Source organism: Sapajus apella, unplaced genomic scaffold (genome assembly GCF_009761245.1).
Source record: "Sapajus apella isolate SASKATOON/1434 unplaced genomic scaffold, GSC_monkey_1.0 scaffold19, whole genome shotgun sequence".
Taxonomy (NCBI): Eukaryota; Metazoa; Chordata; class Mammalia; order Primates; family Cebidae; genus Sapajus; species Sapajus apella.
Genome location: NW_022436959.1, coordinates 4,169,328 through 4,188,419, shown reverse-complemented (window position 1 = coordinate 4,188,419; position 19,092 = coordinate 4,169,328). Strand labels below are relative to the sequence as shown.

The 19,092-nt window shown below is 38.5% G+C and overlaps 1 protein-coding gene across 6 annotated transcripts in view; it reads left to right on the top strand.

Annotated features, from left to right (window-relative positions):
- Positions 1–15,161, top strand: part of BBS9 (Bardet-Biedl syndrome 9) — a 456,994-nt gene extending 441,833 nt beyond the window's left edge. For all 6 annotated transcript variants that reach the window (XM_032286823.1, XM_032286822.1, XM_032286824.1 and 3 more), the window contains 2 exons: positions 14,399–14,509; positions 14,722–15,161. In XM_032286823.1, coding sequence (XP_032142714.1) covers positions 14,399–14,509; positions 14,722–14,753 — 143 coding nt within the window. In that variant the 3' untranslated portion in view covers positions 14,754–15,161. The remainder of the gene's footprint in view (positions 1–14,398; positions 14,510–14,721) is intronic.
- Positions 15,162–19,092: the final 3,931 nt, after the last annotated feature.

The window sequence follows — 19,092 nt, the reverse complement described above, 5'->3', positions numbered from 1 at the left end:
GCATACATTAAAATACATTGCTCTATTTCTCTGTTCCTTGGCTGCCTCCTATGTTTAGTAACATTAGATCAGCAGACTTCCTCTTTTAAGGTTCAGCTGCTGGCCATTTCAATTTCCCATGAGAAAGCAAACCTACCACTGTTTTACCCTTTTATCTTAATGTTTCGTCCATTTGCATCATATTATCTTGTGGGTTTGCATTTCTCAGTAGTAATAGCACTGCTGGTAAATAGAAAACAATGATTGAGATGATGTACCCCGGTCGTCATCATCGTCGTCGTCGTCATCATCATCATCATCATCATTTGAGCCCTTTAAAAATTCCTATTGTAATCTCAGAAGTGTGGTTATCTATGACAGTAGAATATCTGTGGTTTCATTTTAAAAGGGATATGGACAGTATTTTCATGTGAATTACTTCTAATGCTTTGGTGACAATTTTACTGTTCACCACTGAGTTCAATTGCAAAACATTCCACCACTGGTCTACTTACTTCATCCTCAACTTTTTTACCTGAGCATTTTATGGAAAGTCACATATAAATTCATGCTCTATTCATGGCCTGCCATTTCATGTGTATTTGGCTGTAACTGTAATAACTGATATATATTGGGAGTTAGAACTGAAAATAATAGCTAACATTTACTGGGAGTCTTTCTCTGTGCCAGGCATTGTGATAAACCCCTTACAAGAGTCATCTAATTTAATCCTAATCTCTCAGAAAGCACGTTATATTTTCTGCATTGAAAGGAAAGGGAATGAAGGCCCAGACTTTGACTTTGCTTAAGACACATGAAACTTGCCATGCCATGTTCCCTTTCAGAGTGTCCCTTTCTATGATTAATGGTTTAGTTTGCCACTCTGTGTATATTTATATTTCTCTTTTCTTTAAAATATGACATTGTTTAATGGGCTATTAAAAATATGTCATTAGATAGTAGAGTTGCCTGGGAATGAGTCCTGAGTGTTTCTTCAGTTTCTTCATCCTTTGTGGAAGGATATGATGAAAAGGCACACTCCAGAGCTGCTATGTTCTTTTCTCTCTTCTCTCAACCTGTTTCTAAGCCAATGACCCGGCTGGACTCAGTTTCCTAATCACCACCTAAACTCTGTAATTATTAAAAACAACACAGTTTGGTCAAGATTATGGATTTTAATTGGGATGTGGAAAGAAGCTCAAGTTGAAGAAATGTTGCCAGGATCATTGGGGCATGAATAGCTACTTGATGCAAGACGGAAAGCTGTGAGGAACACTAGCTCTTATTATGTGGTGTCCAGGCAAAGTGGAGTTATGCTCTTACTATTTCATTTCATTTTTTTTTTAGAAATTATTATTGCAGAACCATTGGCTTCCTTTCTTTCTCAACTGTAGCTGTAATGTTTTATTTGTGCATGTGTACTTTTGAGAAAGTGTTGGTCTCTGAAGAGGGAGTTAGAAAAGGAAAGTATTTGAAATGGAAATATCTTAAAATTATGTCTCTTTCCAGTTGTACATTGGATTTCTTTAGGATTTAGAAACAAAATGGAAATTAAAAATTGCAAATACCTTCTTTTCGAACTAGAAAACATTGTACCGTATAGTGAAGAGTTAGTTGAAAGACAGTAGATCTACATTTTATTGCAGAATGTTCCAGACATTGATCAGATGGCAAGGAAAAGCAAATATTAACTTTCTTTTCTTCCCCACCTTCTCACAATGGCTGGGCAATACTTTTGTATTCCTGTTTGGAGGATTTAATGGCCTTGTTAACATGTGTAAAAACATTGTGATTGGAGACTTTATCAAAATAGTGAGTAGAGGTTTTTTTCGTTTTGTTTTTTTGTTTTGTTTTGTTTTTTTAGGTTCCATGTTTATGTTCTTACTGGGTGTGTGTCTTTCCAAGTGCTCTAGGTTAAGAACTAAATGTGTTAGAAAAACAGATGTAATGCAAATAAATAGAAGAATTCTCATTTCCTTCAGTGAACAGAGCTCTGAGTTCCTAAGCAGTAATTTTACAGTAACTTCTCACCATATCAGAAGAATTTGTGCTGCCCCAGCTGCTTTTCTCTGAGTTTTGTTGTATCATAACCGATTACCGATCGATAGGGCCAGACAGCAATTCACCTACATATGGTAGGGGGTTGCAATGCACCAACATAGTGCAGAGACCGCTCTTGCCAACAATTAATTGGGGAATTCACTTTATGAAGCCCTGTTTACAGACTGACATCTGGAGAAATTCTTAACCTGGATCCATTCCAATCTGTAGGATTTATGGACTGTGCTTGCTTTTTGTAAATAGAACTCTTTTTCTGGTTAGTACATTCTGTTTACATAATTATCAATGGATGAAAATGGCTATGTTTCTGTAATTTCTTAATTCTCTCTACCAAGTGAGCCTAAGTTCTAACCAGCAATCCAGCTAAAGGAATACTTGGACACCCATCATTATTCAAGTTGTGGAAACATCTTAATACCAGGAGCACCCTGCTCTCTTAAATCCTGACTCTCTGACTGGAGCCCTTATACCCTGAGGGACTTAGTGTTCAGCCTTTACAGGGGTTTTAAAACTTGTTGAGACACATGCTAGACCTCTTAAAATGTATTAGACTCCCTTTTATTCACACACTTCATCTCTGTTGTGAGGTGTGAAATGGAAATATTTTCAAACATAGGTACGTGCATAGTCTTGAACATACTTTAAGTTCCCACTGTGTGGGGGGGATCAAATTTGGTTATTAGGCAGTGGAACTGAGCTCCATACATTTTGAATGGCATCCTATTGGACATGCACTACAGTGACCTTCACCTGCCCCTCTACAACTAACCACTGTTGTTTCTGTCAATGTGGTCAGCATGGTTTCTGCAAAAACAGGGAGAAAGGGAAGTCATGGGATGGATTTACAAGGCATAGAAAACCGAGTTTCTTATGTTGCCACTGGAAACTTAAGACTACCTAGAAAGGCATTTTCTCTTTCTGCTTTGCTGAGTTTGAAACTGTAAAATTATACCTGGTTAAGAGGGTTGTGCCTCTACATGACAACACAGACAACACAGTGAAAAGCAGAGTGGAAATGGAAATGAGAGAGAAATGGACATAAGTCTTCCAGTCTTACCTAGACAGGAGCAGCAGCATTGAATGGTGTTAACCTTATTCACTATGCTGTGTTAAGAGCACAGTAAGCAAAATATTCCATTCCCCAGGGCTTTTTTTCCAAGATGTGCTTTGATGAGGTCTGTGCCTGCTGTATTTATTGACAATCTCCTATATATGTGTTTTTCTGGAAAACGTCTGCTCAGTGAGTGCCTCTGAAACCCAATTTCATAACACCACACATCTACAACTATCTGATCTTTGACAAACCTGACAAAAACAATCAATGGAGAAAGGATTCCCTGTTTAATAAATGGTGCTGGGAAAACTGGCTAGCCATATGCAGAAAACTGAAACTGGACCCTTCCTTACACCTTATACAAAAATTAACTCAATATGATTTAAAGTCTTAAACATAAGACCCAAAACCATAAAAATCCTAGAAGAGAGCCTAGGCAATACCATTCAGGACACAGGCCTGGGCAAAGACTTCATGACAAAAATGCCAAAAGCAATGACAACAAAAGCCAAAATTGACAAATGGGATTTAATTAAAGAGCTTCTGCACAGCAAAAGAAACTATCATCAGAGTGAATAGGCAACATTCAGAATGGGAGAAAATTTTTGCAATGTCTACCCATCTGACAAGGCCTACTATCTAGAATCTACAAGGAACTTAAATTTACAAGAAAAAAACAGCCCCATCAAAAAGTGGGCAAAGGATATGAACAGACACTTTTCAAAAGAAGACATTTACGTAGCCAAGAAACATATGAAAAAAAGCTCATCACCACTGGTCATTACAGAAGTGCAAATCAAAACCACATTGAGATACCATCTTACACCAGTTAGAATGGCAATTATTAAAAAGTCATGAAACAGTAGATGCTAATGAGCCTGTGGTGAAATAGGAACACTTTTACACTGTTGGTGGGAGTGTAAATTAGTTCAACTATTGTGGAAGACAGTGTGGTGATTCCTTAAGGATCTAAAACCACAAATACAATTTGACCCAGAAATCCCATTACTGGTTATATACCCAAAGGAATATAAATCATTCTGCTGTAAAGACACATGCATGTGTGTGTTTATTGCAGCACTATTTACAATAGCAAAGACATGGAACCAACCAAATGCACCACAGTGATAGACTGAATCAAGAAAATGTGGCACATATACACCATGGAATACTATGCAGCCATAAAAAGAAATGAGATCTTGTCCTTTGCAGGGACATAGATGAAGCTAGAAGCCGTCATCCTCAGCAAACTAACACAGGAACAGAAAACCAAACACTGCATGTTCTCACTCATAAGTGGGAATTGACCAGTGAGAACACATGGACACAAGGAGGGGAACATCACGCACCGGGGCCAGTCAAGGGGTCGGGGGTGAGAGGATGGAGAGCATTAGGACAAATATGTAATGCATGTGGAGCTTAAAACCCAAATGATGGGTTGATAGATACAGCAAACCACCATGGCGCTTGTATACCTTTGTAACAAACCTGCACATTCTGTACTTGTATCCTGGAGCTTAAAGTAAAATTAAAAAACAAAAAAACAATTTCACAGAAATGTTGACTTTCCAAGATGGCCCCTGAGCACAGAACAGAAACATAAACACACGCACATACATCATTAGTCAAAAAAATTCCCACCATTATAGCTTTACCAATTGTGTGCTCTTGAGGAAGAAAAGTTAAATCCAAGTAAGGGCAAACTGAGCCCTTTGGTCTGAAGTTCAGTTTGGAAGAAGAGAGGTCATGGAGGATGGATCAGAGGAAGTGCAGTCCCACTTTTTCTCTGTAACTTTTTGCATTTTTGTCTCCACTATAGCTGTTGTGTAAGTCCTTGTCTGTGTTTATCCATGATTCTTCCTCGCTATACCTTCTGTTCTTGTTTACATTCTTCTAACTGCTAATATATTTTGTACGATTTACTATTTTGTCATTTACACCTTTTGTAAATCACCTCAAATGTCTTCTGTAGAAGAGCATACACAGAAAGATAAAATATGTTGTGATCCATTCTTTCCCCTCCCCTTTCCTTTCCATCCTGTCTCCCTCTCTCTTGCCCATCCTCCTTCCTTCTATTCTTCCATTTCGCCAAAATGTTTCTAAATATTCAACCAGTATTGCTACACAAGCATACAGCAGATGGCTGGCTTTTTTCTCTTTCGGCTAGAAAAACTTATTTGAAACAACTGGGAAAACTGAGTAGAGAATTGTCATGAAATCTGTACAAGCCTGTGTACCTATGTGCATACGTATGAATCATCTCTCTCTCTCTCTCTCTCTCTCTCTCTCTCTCTCACACACACACACACACACACACACAGAGAGAGAGAGAGAGAGAGAGTAAAATATCTCCAAATGAATATATTTATAGAGAGTCTCTGAGTCTGAGGGAAACTTCATATTTAAGATAGTGTGATACTCTTTTCAAAAGACCCATTTTTCATACTGCACATGAATTATAAACCATTGAAATGAAATCTCAAAAAAAACACTTTATCCATCAAGTAAATCTTGATCAAAAGAAAAATCTCACTGGTATATACTTTTGAGGTTTCTGCTGTTTTTAATTCTTAGTGGCAATTCAGGTCATGCAAACAGAAGATTCTTTGGCAAGTCAGAACAAGGTCTGTGGTCATTTATGATTCTCGAAAAGTGTCTCCTTGTCTGATTCCTCTTAAATATATGAAGAAAAAAGAAGAAAAGTTTTTTTTTCTCTATGAAGGAGTGGAATGCTCTCATCGAATACCCAGTTTATCACAAAGGTCACTGTTGCAAGAAAATAAGCAGCAAAGTCTTCAAATATACCCACAGAACAGCTTGCCAGCCCTCTGGATTTTCTGTCACTGAAAGGAAGGACTAGTTAGGGCAGCCAACTTGCAAGCAAATACATTAAGATCTTCCTGGGGGGAGGGGGAAATGTGTTCTTGAGAAAGCTCTAGTGTGATAAAAAGGAGGGGAACCTGCACTAGCTCTGGGACATTTGCACATCAGTTTCCCTCTCTGAACCTCTGTGTTGATATCTACTACATGCAAATGATTGAACTAAAAGCTACAGTTCTTTGATTCCACAAAAAATTGGGGCAGAAAGTGCATCTATACAAAAAAAAGTAGAAGGCAGGAGGTGATAAAATGCATGATGTGCTGAGCGCGATGCTAGGTGTACACGATCTCATGCCATGCTCACAGTCAGCCTCATCATCACCCCCTCTTTAAAGATGGGACAACTGATGACCTGCCCTGGGTCCTACAGCTAGGTGCAGCTTGGTCCACTACTATGATAACTTGAGCTCCACAGTGGAGCTGTTCAAGGCCAAAGCCTTCTGCTTTGCCCCCTCTCTTTCAGTGGTCTCTCCATTCACTGCCCACTTGGCTTCTTTGCTTTTGATAGAGGAAAAGAGAAACTCCTGGAGACCATTGTAAAATATTGGAAACTCTAAGAATTTATGTTTAGAGTTTTAAAAATTTCCCCATTGTAATCATAAGAAGGACATCAGATGAATTCTAATAGAAAGGTATCATGCAGTATCCCTGATAGTACTCCTCAAAACTGTCAAGGCTTTGAAAACAAAGTCTGAGAAACCATCACAACCAAGAAGAGCCAAAGGAGACATGACAATGAATGTTATACAGTATTCTGGATAACTATATCCTGAAAAAGACAAAGGACATTAGGTAAAAAAGAAAAATATGCGAATAAACTATGGACTTTAGTTAATAATAATGTATCATTATTGGTTCATTAATTGTAATGCATGTACTGCACTAATGAAAGATACTAATAAATAGGGGAAGCTGTGCAGAGGATATATAGGAATTCTCTGTACTATCTGCTAAAGTTTTCTGCACATCTGAAACTGCTCCAAAAAGTAAAATCTATTAGAGAAAATTTTTTTTATCGTTATCCAACAAGAAAGAACACTTGTCACAGTTGGACAAAAACTATGCTTTTAAACTTATACTATAGGATATCCTGGTAGTAGTACTGTAAGATAAGACATCTGGCAGTGTTAAATGCCTCTAGGAACTTTGAAAATTACAATACTGTATGCAAAGAAGCTTTCCATGAGCCTTAGATTAGGCCAGGGATGGCTAATTTCTTATGGCCCACAGGCCAAACCTGGCCCACCACTTGTTTGAGTAAATAAAGTTTTATTGGAACACAGCCAGTGCTCATTCACATTTATGTATTGACTATGGCTGCTTTTGCACTATGACAACAAAATTGAATATTGGTACCAGAAACCAGATGGCCCACAGAGCCTAAAAAATATTTACTATATGGCCAACCCTCTGGTTTGGGCTATTTGAATTACAAAGTAGGTTGTGAGACAAGTTAGCTAGGAGGCCCGATTCACCTAGGGTAGAATCAAATATTGGAACCCAGTAGTTTAAGTAGCAGGAGAGATATCAGATAGGGCTTGAGTAAAATAGATTAGCCAACTCCCTAGGTGGCCACCTAGTTAAGATTTTCAGGCACTTTTCTCTTTGCTGCAGAACTGTCTATGGCCCCAGGGATGCATCAGTTTGTTTCATACCTACCCTGCCAAACCCCCACATTAGGGACTTTATCTTGACCTGGCTACCCTACTCTTCTTTTGGTGTTCCTGATTTGGCCTGAAAATAGTCAGGTCTTAAGTTGTGTTTCATTGTGCTAGGCACTAAGCACATTCACCTTTCTTCCTTATGAAGGAGGGCTACGTTAGTCTCTTAGATGCAGAAGCTGAGACTGATGTTAGTGAAATAACTTTGCTCAAGAAAGTCACTTAACTAGTAAATGTGGAGCCATGAATTGAGACTTCAAAGCATAACCTTGACCTTCCTATACCATTCCCACTTTCAGTGCTAGAACTGGCTTGCGTTAGCTACTGAGAACCAATTGTTGAATTTTTAGAAATTTTGGGAGTTGGTTGTCAAATATATAGGCATTATTAAAAATTACATAAATTTACAATGAAATAAATTATATTAAAAACAAAGATGATACAAACTCAAAACTCTTCCTTCCTAATTAGTTTACTATGTTTTACTATGATGTATTCTCTTGAGGTTATTTACATCTGTGGAATCTGTATGGTAAAAATACTGCATCTCTGCTAAGCAGTACATTTGGTGATGTCACTTTGGTTATCTGAAATTGGCCATAGGGGGAGTATTCGTCTTGCAGAGATGGGTAAACACTATGGATTGGGGTTTTCCTCTTTTTCCTGGAAAGCCGGCTCTTCCACATTTACCAGCATACCACTGCTTTCCTTGCATTCCAATTTTGATCCCCAGTATTCTAGATGACAGTTAAATTTGTTTCTGCTTCAATTCCTATCTTAACCTTTGAACTCTACCTCTTTCAGTTAACTCTACAGTAGCAACCTACAGAGAAGGCCGAAGCTCCTTTCATTGTTGTGTTTGTTTTTCTGACAATAGGTAGAAATATCTTAGTGTAATTCACCTGTTGATAAAATATGTTTCACTTTTTTTCTTATTTTTTGAGACAAAGTCTCGCTCTGTCACCCAGGTGGGAATGCAGTGGTGTGATCTCGACTCACTGCAACCTCCACCTCCCAGGTTCAAGTGATTCTCCCGCCTCAGCCTCCAGAGTAGCTGGGACTACAGGCACGTGCCACCACATCCAGCTAATTTTTTGTACTTTTAGTAGAGACAAAGTTTCACTACATTTGCCAGGATGGTCTCCATCTCCTGACTGCATGATTCACCTGCCTCGGCCTCCCCAAGTGCTGGGATAACAGGCATGAGCCACTGTGCCTGGCCTGTGTTTCACTTTTTGAGGAGAAGTGCAGCCATTTTATAATTTGCTTTTGAATGTACAAACAGGTTAGAGGATAGCTTGAAATTCCTAAAAATCCTAGAGTTGTGTTATCTTTATAAATATAGGGCAAATTCCTATTTGTACAAAATTTTAAGTGAGATTTTCTACTTAAATAGATTTTTGGCTAAATAATGGTTGCATATGTATTAATATGTTATCAACATGGAAGAGCCAAATTTTTACAGCAAGGTTTAATTAACACAGATGGCCATATACATAATTTGATTGTTAGCAGTTCAGTCATAGGCCCCATAATAAAGTGCCTCAAAGACATCCTTTTTAACATCATTGGTGTGGTCTCCAATTTATGAACAGTTTTGTTCCAAATGGTTCTATGCCGATTGTTCAAAATTCATTATATGTGCTTCATATTTTATAATTTTGACATAGAAGTTAGGTTTCCAGATTAGTACAGAAAAGTTTTTAAAGCAATAACTTAATTGTAATAGGGCTCTATAATAAAACTGTTACTTATAACAATATTCCATTGTGGAAATGCATCTAGAGTTCTGACTTAAGATGCCAGATTCCCTTAATTATAATCCACCTAACGGTGGTGAGGGGAACCTAGACATCCTACCTTGGTGGGAGAGAGAGTTTGTTCTGTACACCATGACCACTAGAGAGAGAGCTGCCACATCTGGTCACTAGATGTATGACCAGAAAGGATGAACATTAAGTTGTGAAAACCCATTTAGTTGCCACAAGGAGTTTGCTGCTATTTGAACCTTAATTAGGAATTTGCTGTATTATTATTTTCTGCGTATCACATTAATTAAGTTAGACCATATCTTATAGTTAGTTAAGTATGGCCCAAAGACTGGCATCTGCCTGCAAACTTTTTGTTACCTGACCTTCACAGTAAAATGTTGAGAAACTTTTGTAGCAATTGAAAGGGCGCCTTTACGACTGTTGAACCTAATTCTAAAAGGTGAAAGCTGATGTCTTATTTAGTTTTTCTAGCAATTCTTTTTATTCATTTCTATTACATTTTACAAAAGTATTGATTAGATAGACTGAAAATTTGAAAAGCAAGTTTTTCTGAGAAGCATCACTGTAGTATATAGGGAGCCAGGTTGCAGTGGTGTAGAAACTTGTATAACGCTTAGCAAATAACATAATCTCTTGGTTTTACATAATAAATTGAGACTTTCTAGCAGGCGCAACTCTGCATAGCTAAGTCAGAGATGCAAGAAATGTAAAATTTATATTTTCTTTAATACCAAGAGGATAGGGGATTCAGTCTCAGTTATTATTGCCCACCCTTGCCATACCCCACTGCATCCAGGGAGGCTTATACATGGGTCTCAGAAGACGAGGACACGGTAGCTAGCCGCAGCCTCATTGCCTGAGCCATCAGTGGAGTCGTCAATTCCAGGGCTCCCTGTGGCTGAGGCTGCAGCCTCTGGTGCCCAGTCCTCCTGTGTCCCATGCCTCCATCTCTGGATGATGTCTTTTTACCTTGAGCTGTGGGCTGCTGCCTCCGAGCCAGCCCAGGTGCCAGCCGTCTCTCACTCTCTGAGTTAGGACACTCATTTCTACCTCTTCAGGGAACCCCGGCTATGGAAAACCAAAGCTGGAAAAGGAAGTATTTCCAGGCTACTTTTATTCATGGGGTCCGCATTACAAACTTCCCTGGAGGCAAGGAAGCACAAAATGCCTGGGTAACATTGTAGGAAGAGGAGGGGTAGGGGAAAGGGCAGTAGAAGGAAAGCACACATTGGTATCAGTACATTTACCCTTGCGAAATGAAGGCAGAGAGCCCTTCACGACAGCTTTATTGGAGGATGGAGTGAGTTATTGTACTAAAAATGCAAGGTAGGGTGCTCAGCACACAGTAGATCCACAGGATTGTAAGTCCCCTGCCCTCCTAGAGGCGCTGACCTGATTTCCAGGCTAGGAGCCTGCATTTCTGCTTGTGCTTGACTGCAGGCTTGTTTGTGTCACACTTGCCATTGTGTTTGGATGATTTCCTCAAGCTGCAGCCCTCTCTCCTTTTATGGGCTGGACTCTCAGCCAAGGGTACTTCATCTGGCATCCATGGAACCCAGGCTTCATTTCCATGGATGACTTCAGAGGGTTTCAGTTTGTTTGGAAGTTTTAAATTTTATCTATACAGGTATTGATCGACTTACGACCTATGCAACTTACGACCATTCGACTTTACGACCGCAATCGCTAGCCACTACTGCTCCGCATCTGGCAGCACAAACGTTGCCCAGCTGGGCGTACGACAGTGCGGACCAGCTTCTGGCAGCACTACCATCTCCGCGTGCATATAGCCTACTCAACTTACGACCAAATCGTGTTACGACCAGTCTGTCGGAACCAATCGTGGTCGTAAGTCGAGCACTAGCTGTATTCTTTTATTTGCTTACTCTTAAATTTTTAACAAATATATTTTTTTCTTAGCAAAAGTATCAGATATACTCATCTGTTGTTTCCTAGAAGATGTTAATTTAGTAGATGTGGGATGGTGCCTGAGAGTCTGTATTTCTGACAAGCTTTCAGGTGATTCCTGTTCGGCTGGTGTGATGATCTCATTTACATGAGCAAGGTCAAAGAAGCCTTTTGACTTTGTGGACTTGCCTTCCATTGCCCATTAGTTGCATGAGCTGCCATTTTCTTTTTGCAAGATACCTAGTCATCAGAAGCAGCATCTGAAATCCTTACAATTACATGTTTTCATGCCACAACCCTTTGATCTCCCAGTGTCTTGACCTCTGTGTGCACATCATCCTGGTTAAGCATAGGTAAAAGCTTAAGTAATTGCACACCAGGGGCTATTATCATCCCGTTCACCTCCAGCTATGGAGCCTCTAGTCCTTACAGATGGGTGGCCAGTCTAAGTTCAAAATTCCATTGTGAAGACTTACTTTTTATTATAGCACTACTCCCAGTATCAGCAGTATCAGTGATTTTCTCTAGAGGACAGAACCTGAGGCCAAGGTTAAACTGATGGCTGTTTGAGAGCACGAGCTCTGGGAAGGGAGGGTGAGAACAAAGAGCAAAAACCAGGGGAATATGTAAGGTCATGCAGAGTGGTGCGGCCTGCACCTGGGAGTGCCTCTCTCCAAGAGCCATGAAGAGGCTGAGCAGGTGCAGCTATGCAGTACACAGCCCTTTTTTTGGAGGCCTACAAAAGAGAACTAATCATCCAGCATATTCCTGGTTGGCAGGAGCAGTGGAGGAGTTCTCTGCTCAGCTTCAGCTTCTTTTCTTTTCCCATGATGCACTCACTGGTCAGGATGCCAGAGCCCACCACTATTGTTCTTCCCAAGCTGGAAGTGGCAGACACTCTGGGTGTGCAGTTGGGAAGTTTAGCTACAAGAGGCATCCAAAGCAAATGGGGGTGGCATTCCCAGGGCAAGCGGCTAGTCAGCCCCTGCAGTGGGTGTGGAGTCTGAGGACGTGCATGCAATCTGTCCAGTATAGCACCTGAGGGGTAGAGGACCAGGGCAGGACATCTGGCCATCTCTGTACACAAGATGAGGCAAAGAGAAGAGAGGAAATGACATGCATTGTTGATAATCTATAGCAATTGGCTTTTCTTTTTGAGCCCACATGATAGAGAACTAGGAAGTCTTTTATTTCTGTTTTTGTGAAAATAGTGAGTCAGCTGGAATGAAAGGACACTAATTTATCAGAGGAGACCTGCCTCTCCCCAAGCATGTGGCAGCTGTGCTAACTGCTTGTCATACTTGCTCTCATCAGTTGGCTGGGGGACACCTCTTCCTCACTCCTGAAGTTGTCTTGTGTGTGAAAGCAGCTGCATGAGTGTAGCATTCCTGGCCTCCCTCTGCTTCCCTCTGTCTCAGGGATGGAGAAGTGACTTAACCTAATTTGTGAATTCAGAATGAGAAACCTGGCCCTTCTGCCTTTTTTTCAGGGTTCTGTTCGGCAGGGAGCACATCTCTTCTTTCTGTTCTTCCCTGTCATCAGTCTTCCAGATCTCCCCCAGGCCCTGTCACCACCACATATACCCTTTTCATTTTTACTCAGTTGGATGAGTGTAAAGAAGAAAAGAAAGCAACTGACTTTTTGGGCTTCTCCGAAGGCCCCAGCTCCACTGTGTGCCAGACTGGAGCTCTGAGACATTGGCAAGTTACTGAATCTCATCATGAGACCTCAGTTTTCTTATAAAAGAATAATAATATCTATCTCATGGTATAGTGTGTAGGAATTAAATGAGATAATATGGTTAAGATTTCTAGCCCTTAGAAAGTACTCAATAATGATAATTCTTGTTACTATGATCTACAGGCTTTGGAGAGATTAAAAATAAGCCTGGTTCTCCTTCTGGATAAGGCACTTGCCATTTTCAGATATGGCTGGGCGAGTTCCATTGCATTGATGGGTAATTATAATGTTTCCCATTCAGAGAATCTCTGAGGCTAGCTCTAATTCTTATTTTGTGAGTATGGAAATGCTTTTCTGTCATTTCCCTCAGCATCGATTTCTGTTTCAGAGTTGATGCAGAGGTGTGGATAGTAAGGTGCGTTTTCCTTCAAACCTGGAACGTTGCCACTGTCCCTTTCATTTGAATGATGTGATTTTGAAGTCAGTGCTGCTGATACCCTCTCTTTCCTCAGAGTGATGTGAGCTTCATAAGCCCCCTCATGCATAAAACCAAACTTGAGTGCTGAGGCTTTGGACTCTGTGTGTGAGAAGCCTCAGAAAAAGAAATCACACTTCATTAACAAGAAGAATGGCTTTGGAAAAAAGCATGTACAGTATACAGCATGTTAGTACATTTCCAGGAAATGATGGCAAATCAGTCAAATCAAGTTGCAGATGTAGTCAGGAAATTCTCGCATGATTGCGAGTTTCCCATACAAGATTTGGGTGGATAAAGTCAAATGAGTTATACCTAGTACTTCAAAAGCACAGCAGTGCCAGCTCATCCTCGAGTCACCTTTGGATTGAAATCTTCCACAATGCAGTTCATGGCTTTGCTGTTGAATTATGAAGTGTTTGTGTCTGTGCTGTAAGGTGTTGGGATTCAGGAATAGAATCAAATTCCAGAAAAATACCACCACAACCACCGTCCCAGAACACCAGCAATCTTTCTCTTTGCTCAAGGAACGCTTCTTTCCCTCATGGTTCACGTGCTTCATTTGTTTTATAGTTTCTGATGCTCTGGTATTAAATGGAATTCCTGCTGAGGGGCCCTTATATTGTAGATATCACATATGCTATAGGTTTTGTCCTTTCTGACTTTAAAAAGGATAAATTTAAAGACAATACTGTTGCTGCTGTTGCCAAGTCATAATCAGTATAACATGTCTTTAGGGGCAGTAACTCATTCCCAGTATTTTCACCAAAAAGAAACATTTAAGGTCATTCTTTTTGGGCCACTCGTGGAGATTGTTGTCACGTCATTTATTATCTTTATGACCAGTGTGTTCCTAAGCTATGCTTGCTGTGTGGAGAGGCAGATTTTCTTACACATTGCATAAAATATTGTTGTATTTTTCAACTAGGTGGTTGTACTACAATCCCAGAGTCAGACCTAGAAGAAAGATCAGTAGAACAAGACTCCACAGAACTGTTTACCAACCACAGACATCTCACTGCAGAGACATCCAGGCCTGGTAAGAGAATGGGTGGCCTTCACAGCGTTAAGTCAGAAGGAGTGACAATCTGGTCAGTTTTTGTCATACCAGAGAGCATTCTGTAAAGCTGCTTGTTTTCCAATTTCTTCCTCCTTCCCCTTAGCACTGGTGCAGCTGAATTTGATCTTTTGTGTATTCCTGTCGTTATTCAGACCTTTTCTCTTTCTTTCTCTCTCACTCTTTTTTTCCAGAAGTTTCACCCCTCCAAGGAGTCTCGGAATAATCCAAATAGAGTTGTTTGGTTGAGAGGAACATGCCCGTCTCAAGGCTGAACCTGTTTGAACCTCATGCTAAGCACAGTTATAGGGCTGGCGCAGGTGCTTCCTAAAGCTTACCTTCCTGGAGATGACACTGCATAGAGAGGGGGGTTGGGACTTTACATTTTGCTAGGAGGACTTGTAACACCATGGGCAAGTCAGTTGAAACTTGTCTTGTTTTGCCAGGAAAGGAAGTAGTTGCCTTTGGTCATCCATGTGCTAATAGTCACAGAATACAGTGAGATGACATAGTTTTGGGATAGATTTTATAATGCAGAGATTCAGATCCAAAATAATTTGATAACCCATTTTTTTCACAGAATTCTTATAGAGTAAATGTATCAAGTTTAATAAAGCATCTCATTGTCAAACAATATCTTGGATTTTATTTATAATTAGAAGGATTTATAAGTGATTGCTCTACATTATTTCTTCAAAGGAAAGGAAGTGAATCCAAAACTTTGCTACTCCATGGTAAGACCTGAACGTGATTATTTTAGAAATAAAAGAACTGTTAAGAAACTTTCATATGATTTGTTCTATTAGGCTAACTGTGGAAGAAGGTAAGTTTTCTAGTATTGTATGAAAATGTTTAAATATTTTCAAGAAGGCTAGCATATTAACATCCCCTTTTCATTACCCCATTGGGTGACACCTTTTAAAAAATCCAGGCTATAAAAGGATTCACACTTTATTACAGTTAAAATTTAAGGTTTTTATGTATAAGAAATGAAAGAAAGTTTGCCAATTTCAAGTTAGAATTACAGTTGTGAGACTGATTTATTTAAATAAAAATATGTCTTTGCCAGTTTTGGAATGCCTCTCCGTACAAAAGGGAAAGTTGTTCATGGTTTTTCTATATGTGAAATGTCAAAAAAAAAAATAACTGCAGAGGATGTATTACTTATTTGTAGCATCCTCTTTGAGGAGATGCAGATTGTATTATCAAAATAACGTGATTATGATCATTTATAGCCATGATATCAACATAAAATTTTACTGAAACTATAATTTTCTCTTTAAGTCCTTCATGTCTTCTGATTCAAAAAGCACATACATCAGTGAAATATAAAAACAATTATAGAGATGGTTCTGAAAGAGCAACAGAAGGCTATTTGGATTCCTTGGGATGCCGTCTTAATAACCTTGTGATTTATGCAGTGTTGAATTAGCTGGTGTTATTTTTCTATTTTAGGATCTGAACTATGGAAGCTATGTGGACATCACATGCATTAAGGGTTTTGTTGCTTTGAACTGTAAAGGATATAACTTATGGTACAGCGCAACTGCCAAGGCCTAATCAGAGTAAGATGCCTGTTAGAATAACCACATTCCCCAGTGCTTAATATCTGGGGCAGAGAGAGGGTCTCTGTTCTGGCTAATGTGGGAAAACATTGCAAACACTGTACTTCCCAGGTTTGCCATCATTTCATTTTAATTGTAAACTCAGACCCCAACCCTTCACTTCAAGGCTCATTTTGAATAAATTATCTCCTCATCCCTACACCAAGAGCCACCTTTGAGGTCCTCTTGAAATAAGTGGACAAGGCATCATGGACTGTACTTTTAGCCCCATATTCTGGCCCTTTATTATATTCTTCCCGTTTTTGTCTTTTCATTTGCTTCAACATTTAGTGTATTCTCTCTTGTATCTCTCTTATATGCCTCTTAAATCCCTTCTGTAATGGAATGGGGAAATGAATATAGTCACACTGTCTCCTCTTCAAGTTCTCCTGATCACTTTTCTTGGCAATCATAGTCCCTTCTTTAGAATCCCTGGAAAACTCTATGCCTCTCTATATACCTCTCTCTTACTTATTGTATTTCAGAAGTCATGTTTTCCTTTCCTGGTGGGATAGATTTGCAAGCTCCTTGGACATAACTGTTCTTAGATAGTTTTTCTGTTTGGTAAATATTAGTTGTATCAACAGATCAACTGATTTCCTAAAAGAAGTCAACAAGTCATAGAGAAATGGAGAAACCAATTATTTAGAACATTGGCTGTGATCTAACCTTTCTAATTTAGCTGAGAGGAAGCTGATGTGACTATCCTACTGTTTTTCTTGAATTTGGCTTTAAAGACAGATCTGAATCTTAAAAATTCAATACTTAATGATTTTGTTCATGAGTACTTGGGTAACATTGATTTAAACACAGTATTCAGGTTTTAAATAAAAGGAATAAAAATTATAATAAAACATTAGTTACAAAAATGAATATTTATAATAAGAATAACAAATCACAATGTAAAAAGCTTATAATAACCATAGATATCACAAAATCCACACAAATATAATATTTATATTATATTAACTCCTTGATATACATTTTTAATACTTCTGCATTTTTTGCACACATTTCTTATTCACTTGTTTAACTATCAACGATTTGTAATTTCATTTTGTATAGAGTGAATTAAAAGATAATTTTTTTCTCTGGAATTGTTGATCAGACTTTAAAAAAATTACTGATAGTTTGCAAAAGCTTCTTTCAGCTTTAAAACTCATCATTTGTAATGTCAGGCAGGTTTTTAGGATTATTATATTATCAGGGCATTTTAATTTTTCTTATACAGTGATGCATTTTAAATAGTCATGGAATTGACAACTCTCTTTTTAAAAAAAAAAATAATTTCAACTTTTATATTAGATTCGGGGGTACGTGTGCAAGGTTCTTACCTGGGGATATTGGGTGGTGCTGAGGTTTGGAGTGCAATTGATTCCGTCACCCAGGTACTAAGCGTAGTACCCAATAGATATTTTTTAATCCTTGTCCCCTCTCCTCACCTCTAGTAATCGCCAGTGTCTATTGTTGCTCTCTTCATGTCCATGAGTACCCATTGTTTAGTTCCCACTTACAAGCGAGAACATGTGCTAGTTGGTTTTTTGTTCTGGCACTAATCTGCTTAGGATAATGGCCACTGGCTGCATTCATGTTGCTGCAAAGGACATGATTTTTTTTGTGTGTGTGACTGCATGGTATTCTGTGGCATATATAGACCACATTTTCTTTATCCAGTCTACCATTGATGGGCACCTAGGTTGATTCCATGTTTTTGCTATTGTGAATAGTGCTGCAATGAACATGTAAGTCCATATGCCTTTTGGTAGATTTATTTATTTGTTTTGGATATATACTCAGTAGTAGGATGACTAGGTGGAATGGTAGTTCTAAGTTCTTTGAGAAATCTCCAAACTGCTGTCTACATTGGCTGAACTAATTTACATTTCCAGCAAGAGTGTATAAACATTTCCTTTTTCCCACAGCCTTGCCAGCTATTTTTTTTTTTTTTTGACTCGTTAATAATAGCCATTTTGACTGGTATGAGGTGGTGTCTCATTGTGGCTTCAATTTGCATTTCTCTGATGATTATTGATGTTGAACATCTTTTCATGTTTGTTGAATGCTTGTCTGTTTGTGTTTTTTGCATATTTTTAAGTGGGATTATTTGTTTATTTGTTTAGGTTCCTTATAGATTCTGGATATTAGACCTTGGTTGGGTACATAGCTTTCACATATTTTCTCCTATTCAGTAAGTTGTCTATTTACTATGTTGATAGTGTCTTTTACTGTGCAGGAGCTCTTTAATTTAATTAGGTCCCACTTATCAATTTTTGTTTTTGTTACATTTGCTTTTGAGGACTTAGTCACAAATTATTTCCAAAGTCCTATGTCTAGAATGGTGTTTCCTAGGTTTTCTTCCAGTATTCTTATAGCTTGAGGTCTTACATTTAATATTTTATTCATTTGGGGTTAATTTTTATATATAATGAAAGATAGGCGTCCAGTTTTATTTATTATTTTATATGCAGCACCATTTATTGAATAGGGACCTCTTTCCCCATTGTTTATTTTTGTTGATGTTGTTGAAGATCAAATGGCTGTAGGTGTGTGAGTTTATTGCTGGGTTCTCTATTCTGTTCCATTGGTCTTTGTGGAAATCGACAACTCATTAACCAGTTTATCATCAAAATCCTTATCGAAATGATCTTCATTACCACTAGCATTTTATTTCAAATCAGCAAGATATTTATATATTTTTGGAATATGTTCATGTGATTTATTCTTCATTAGTTAGATTGTTAGACAAATCAAAAGTCTTGTTTATTCTTTTTCAAATTTATCATCTCATCTTAATTAGTTAATCTTGGGATGCTTTGAAAATGTTTTTGTTATAATTTGCTTATTTATAGAATAACTTGTCCATTTTACATATGAGTTATATGGGAAAAATTATTTTATGATGTTTGTAATTGTATACTCTGAATTATCAAATATATTCTTAACAGACAAGAAGTTCTGCTT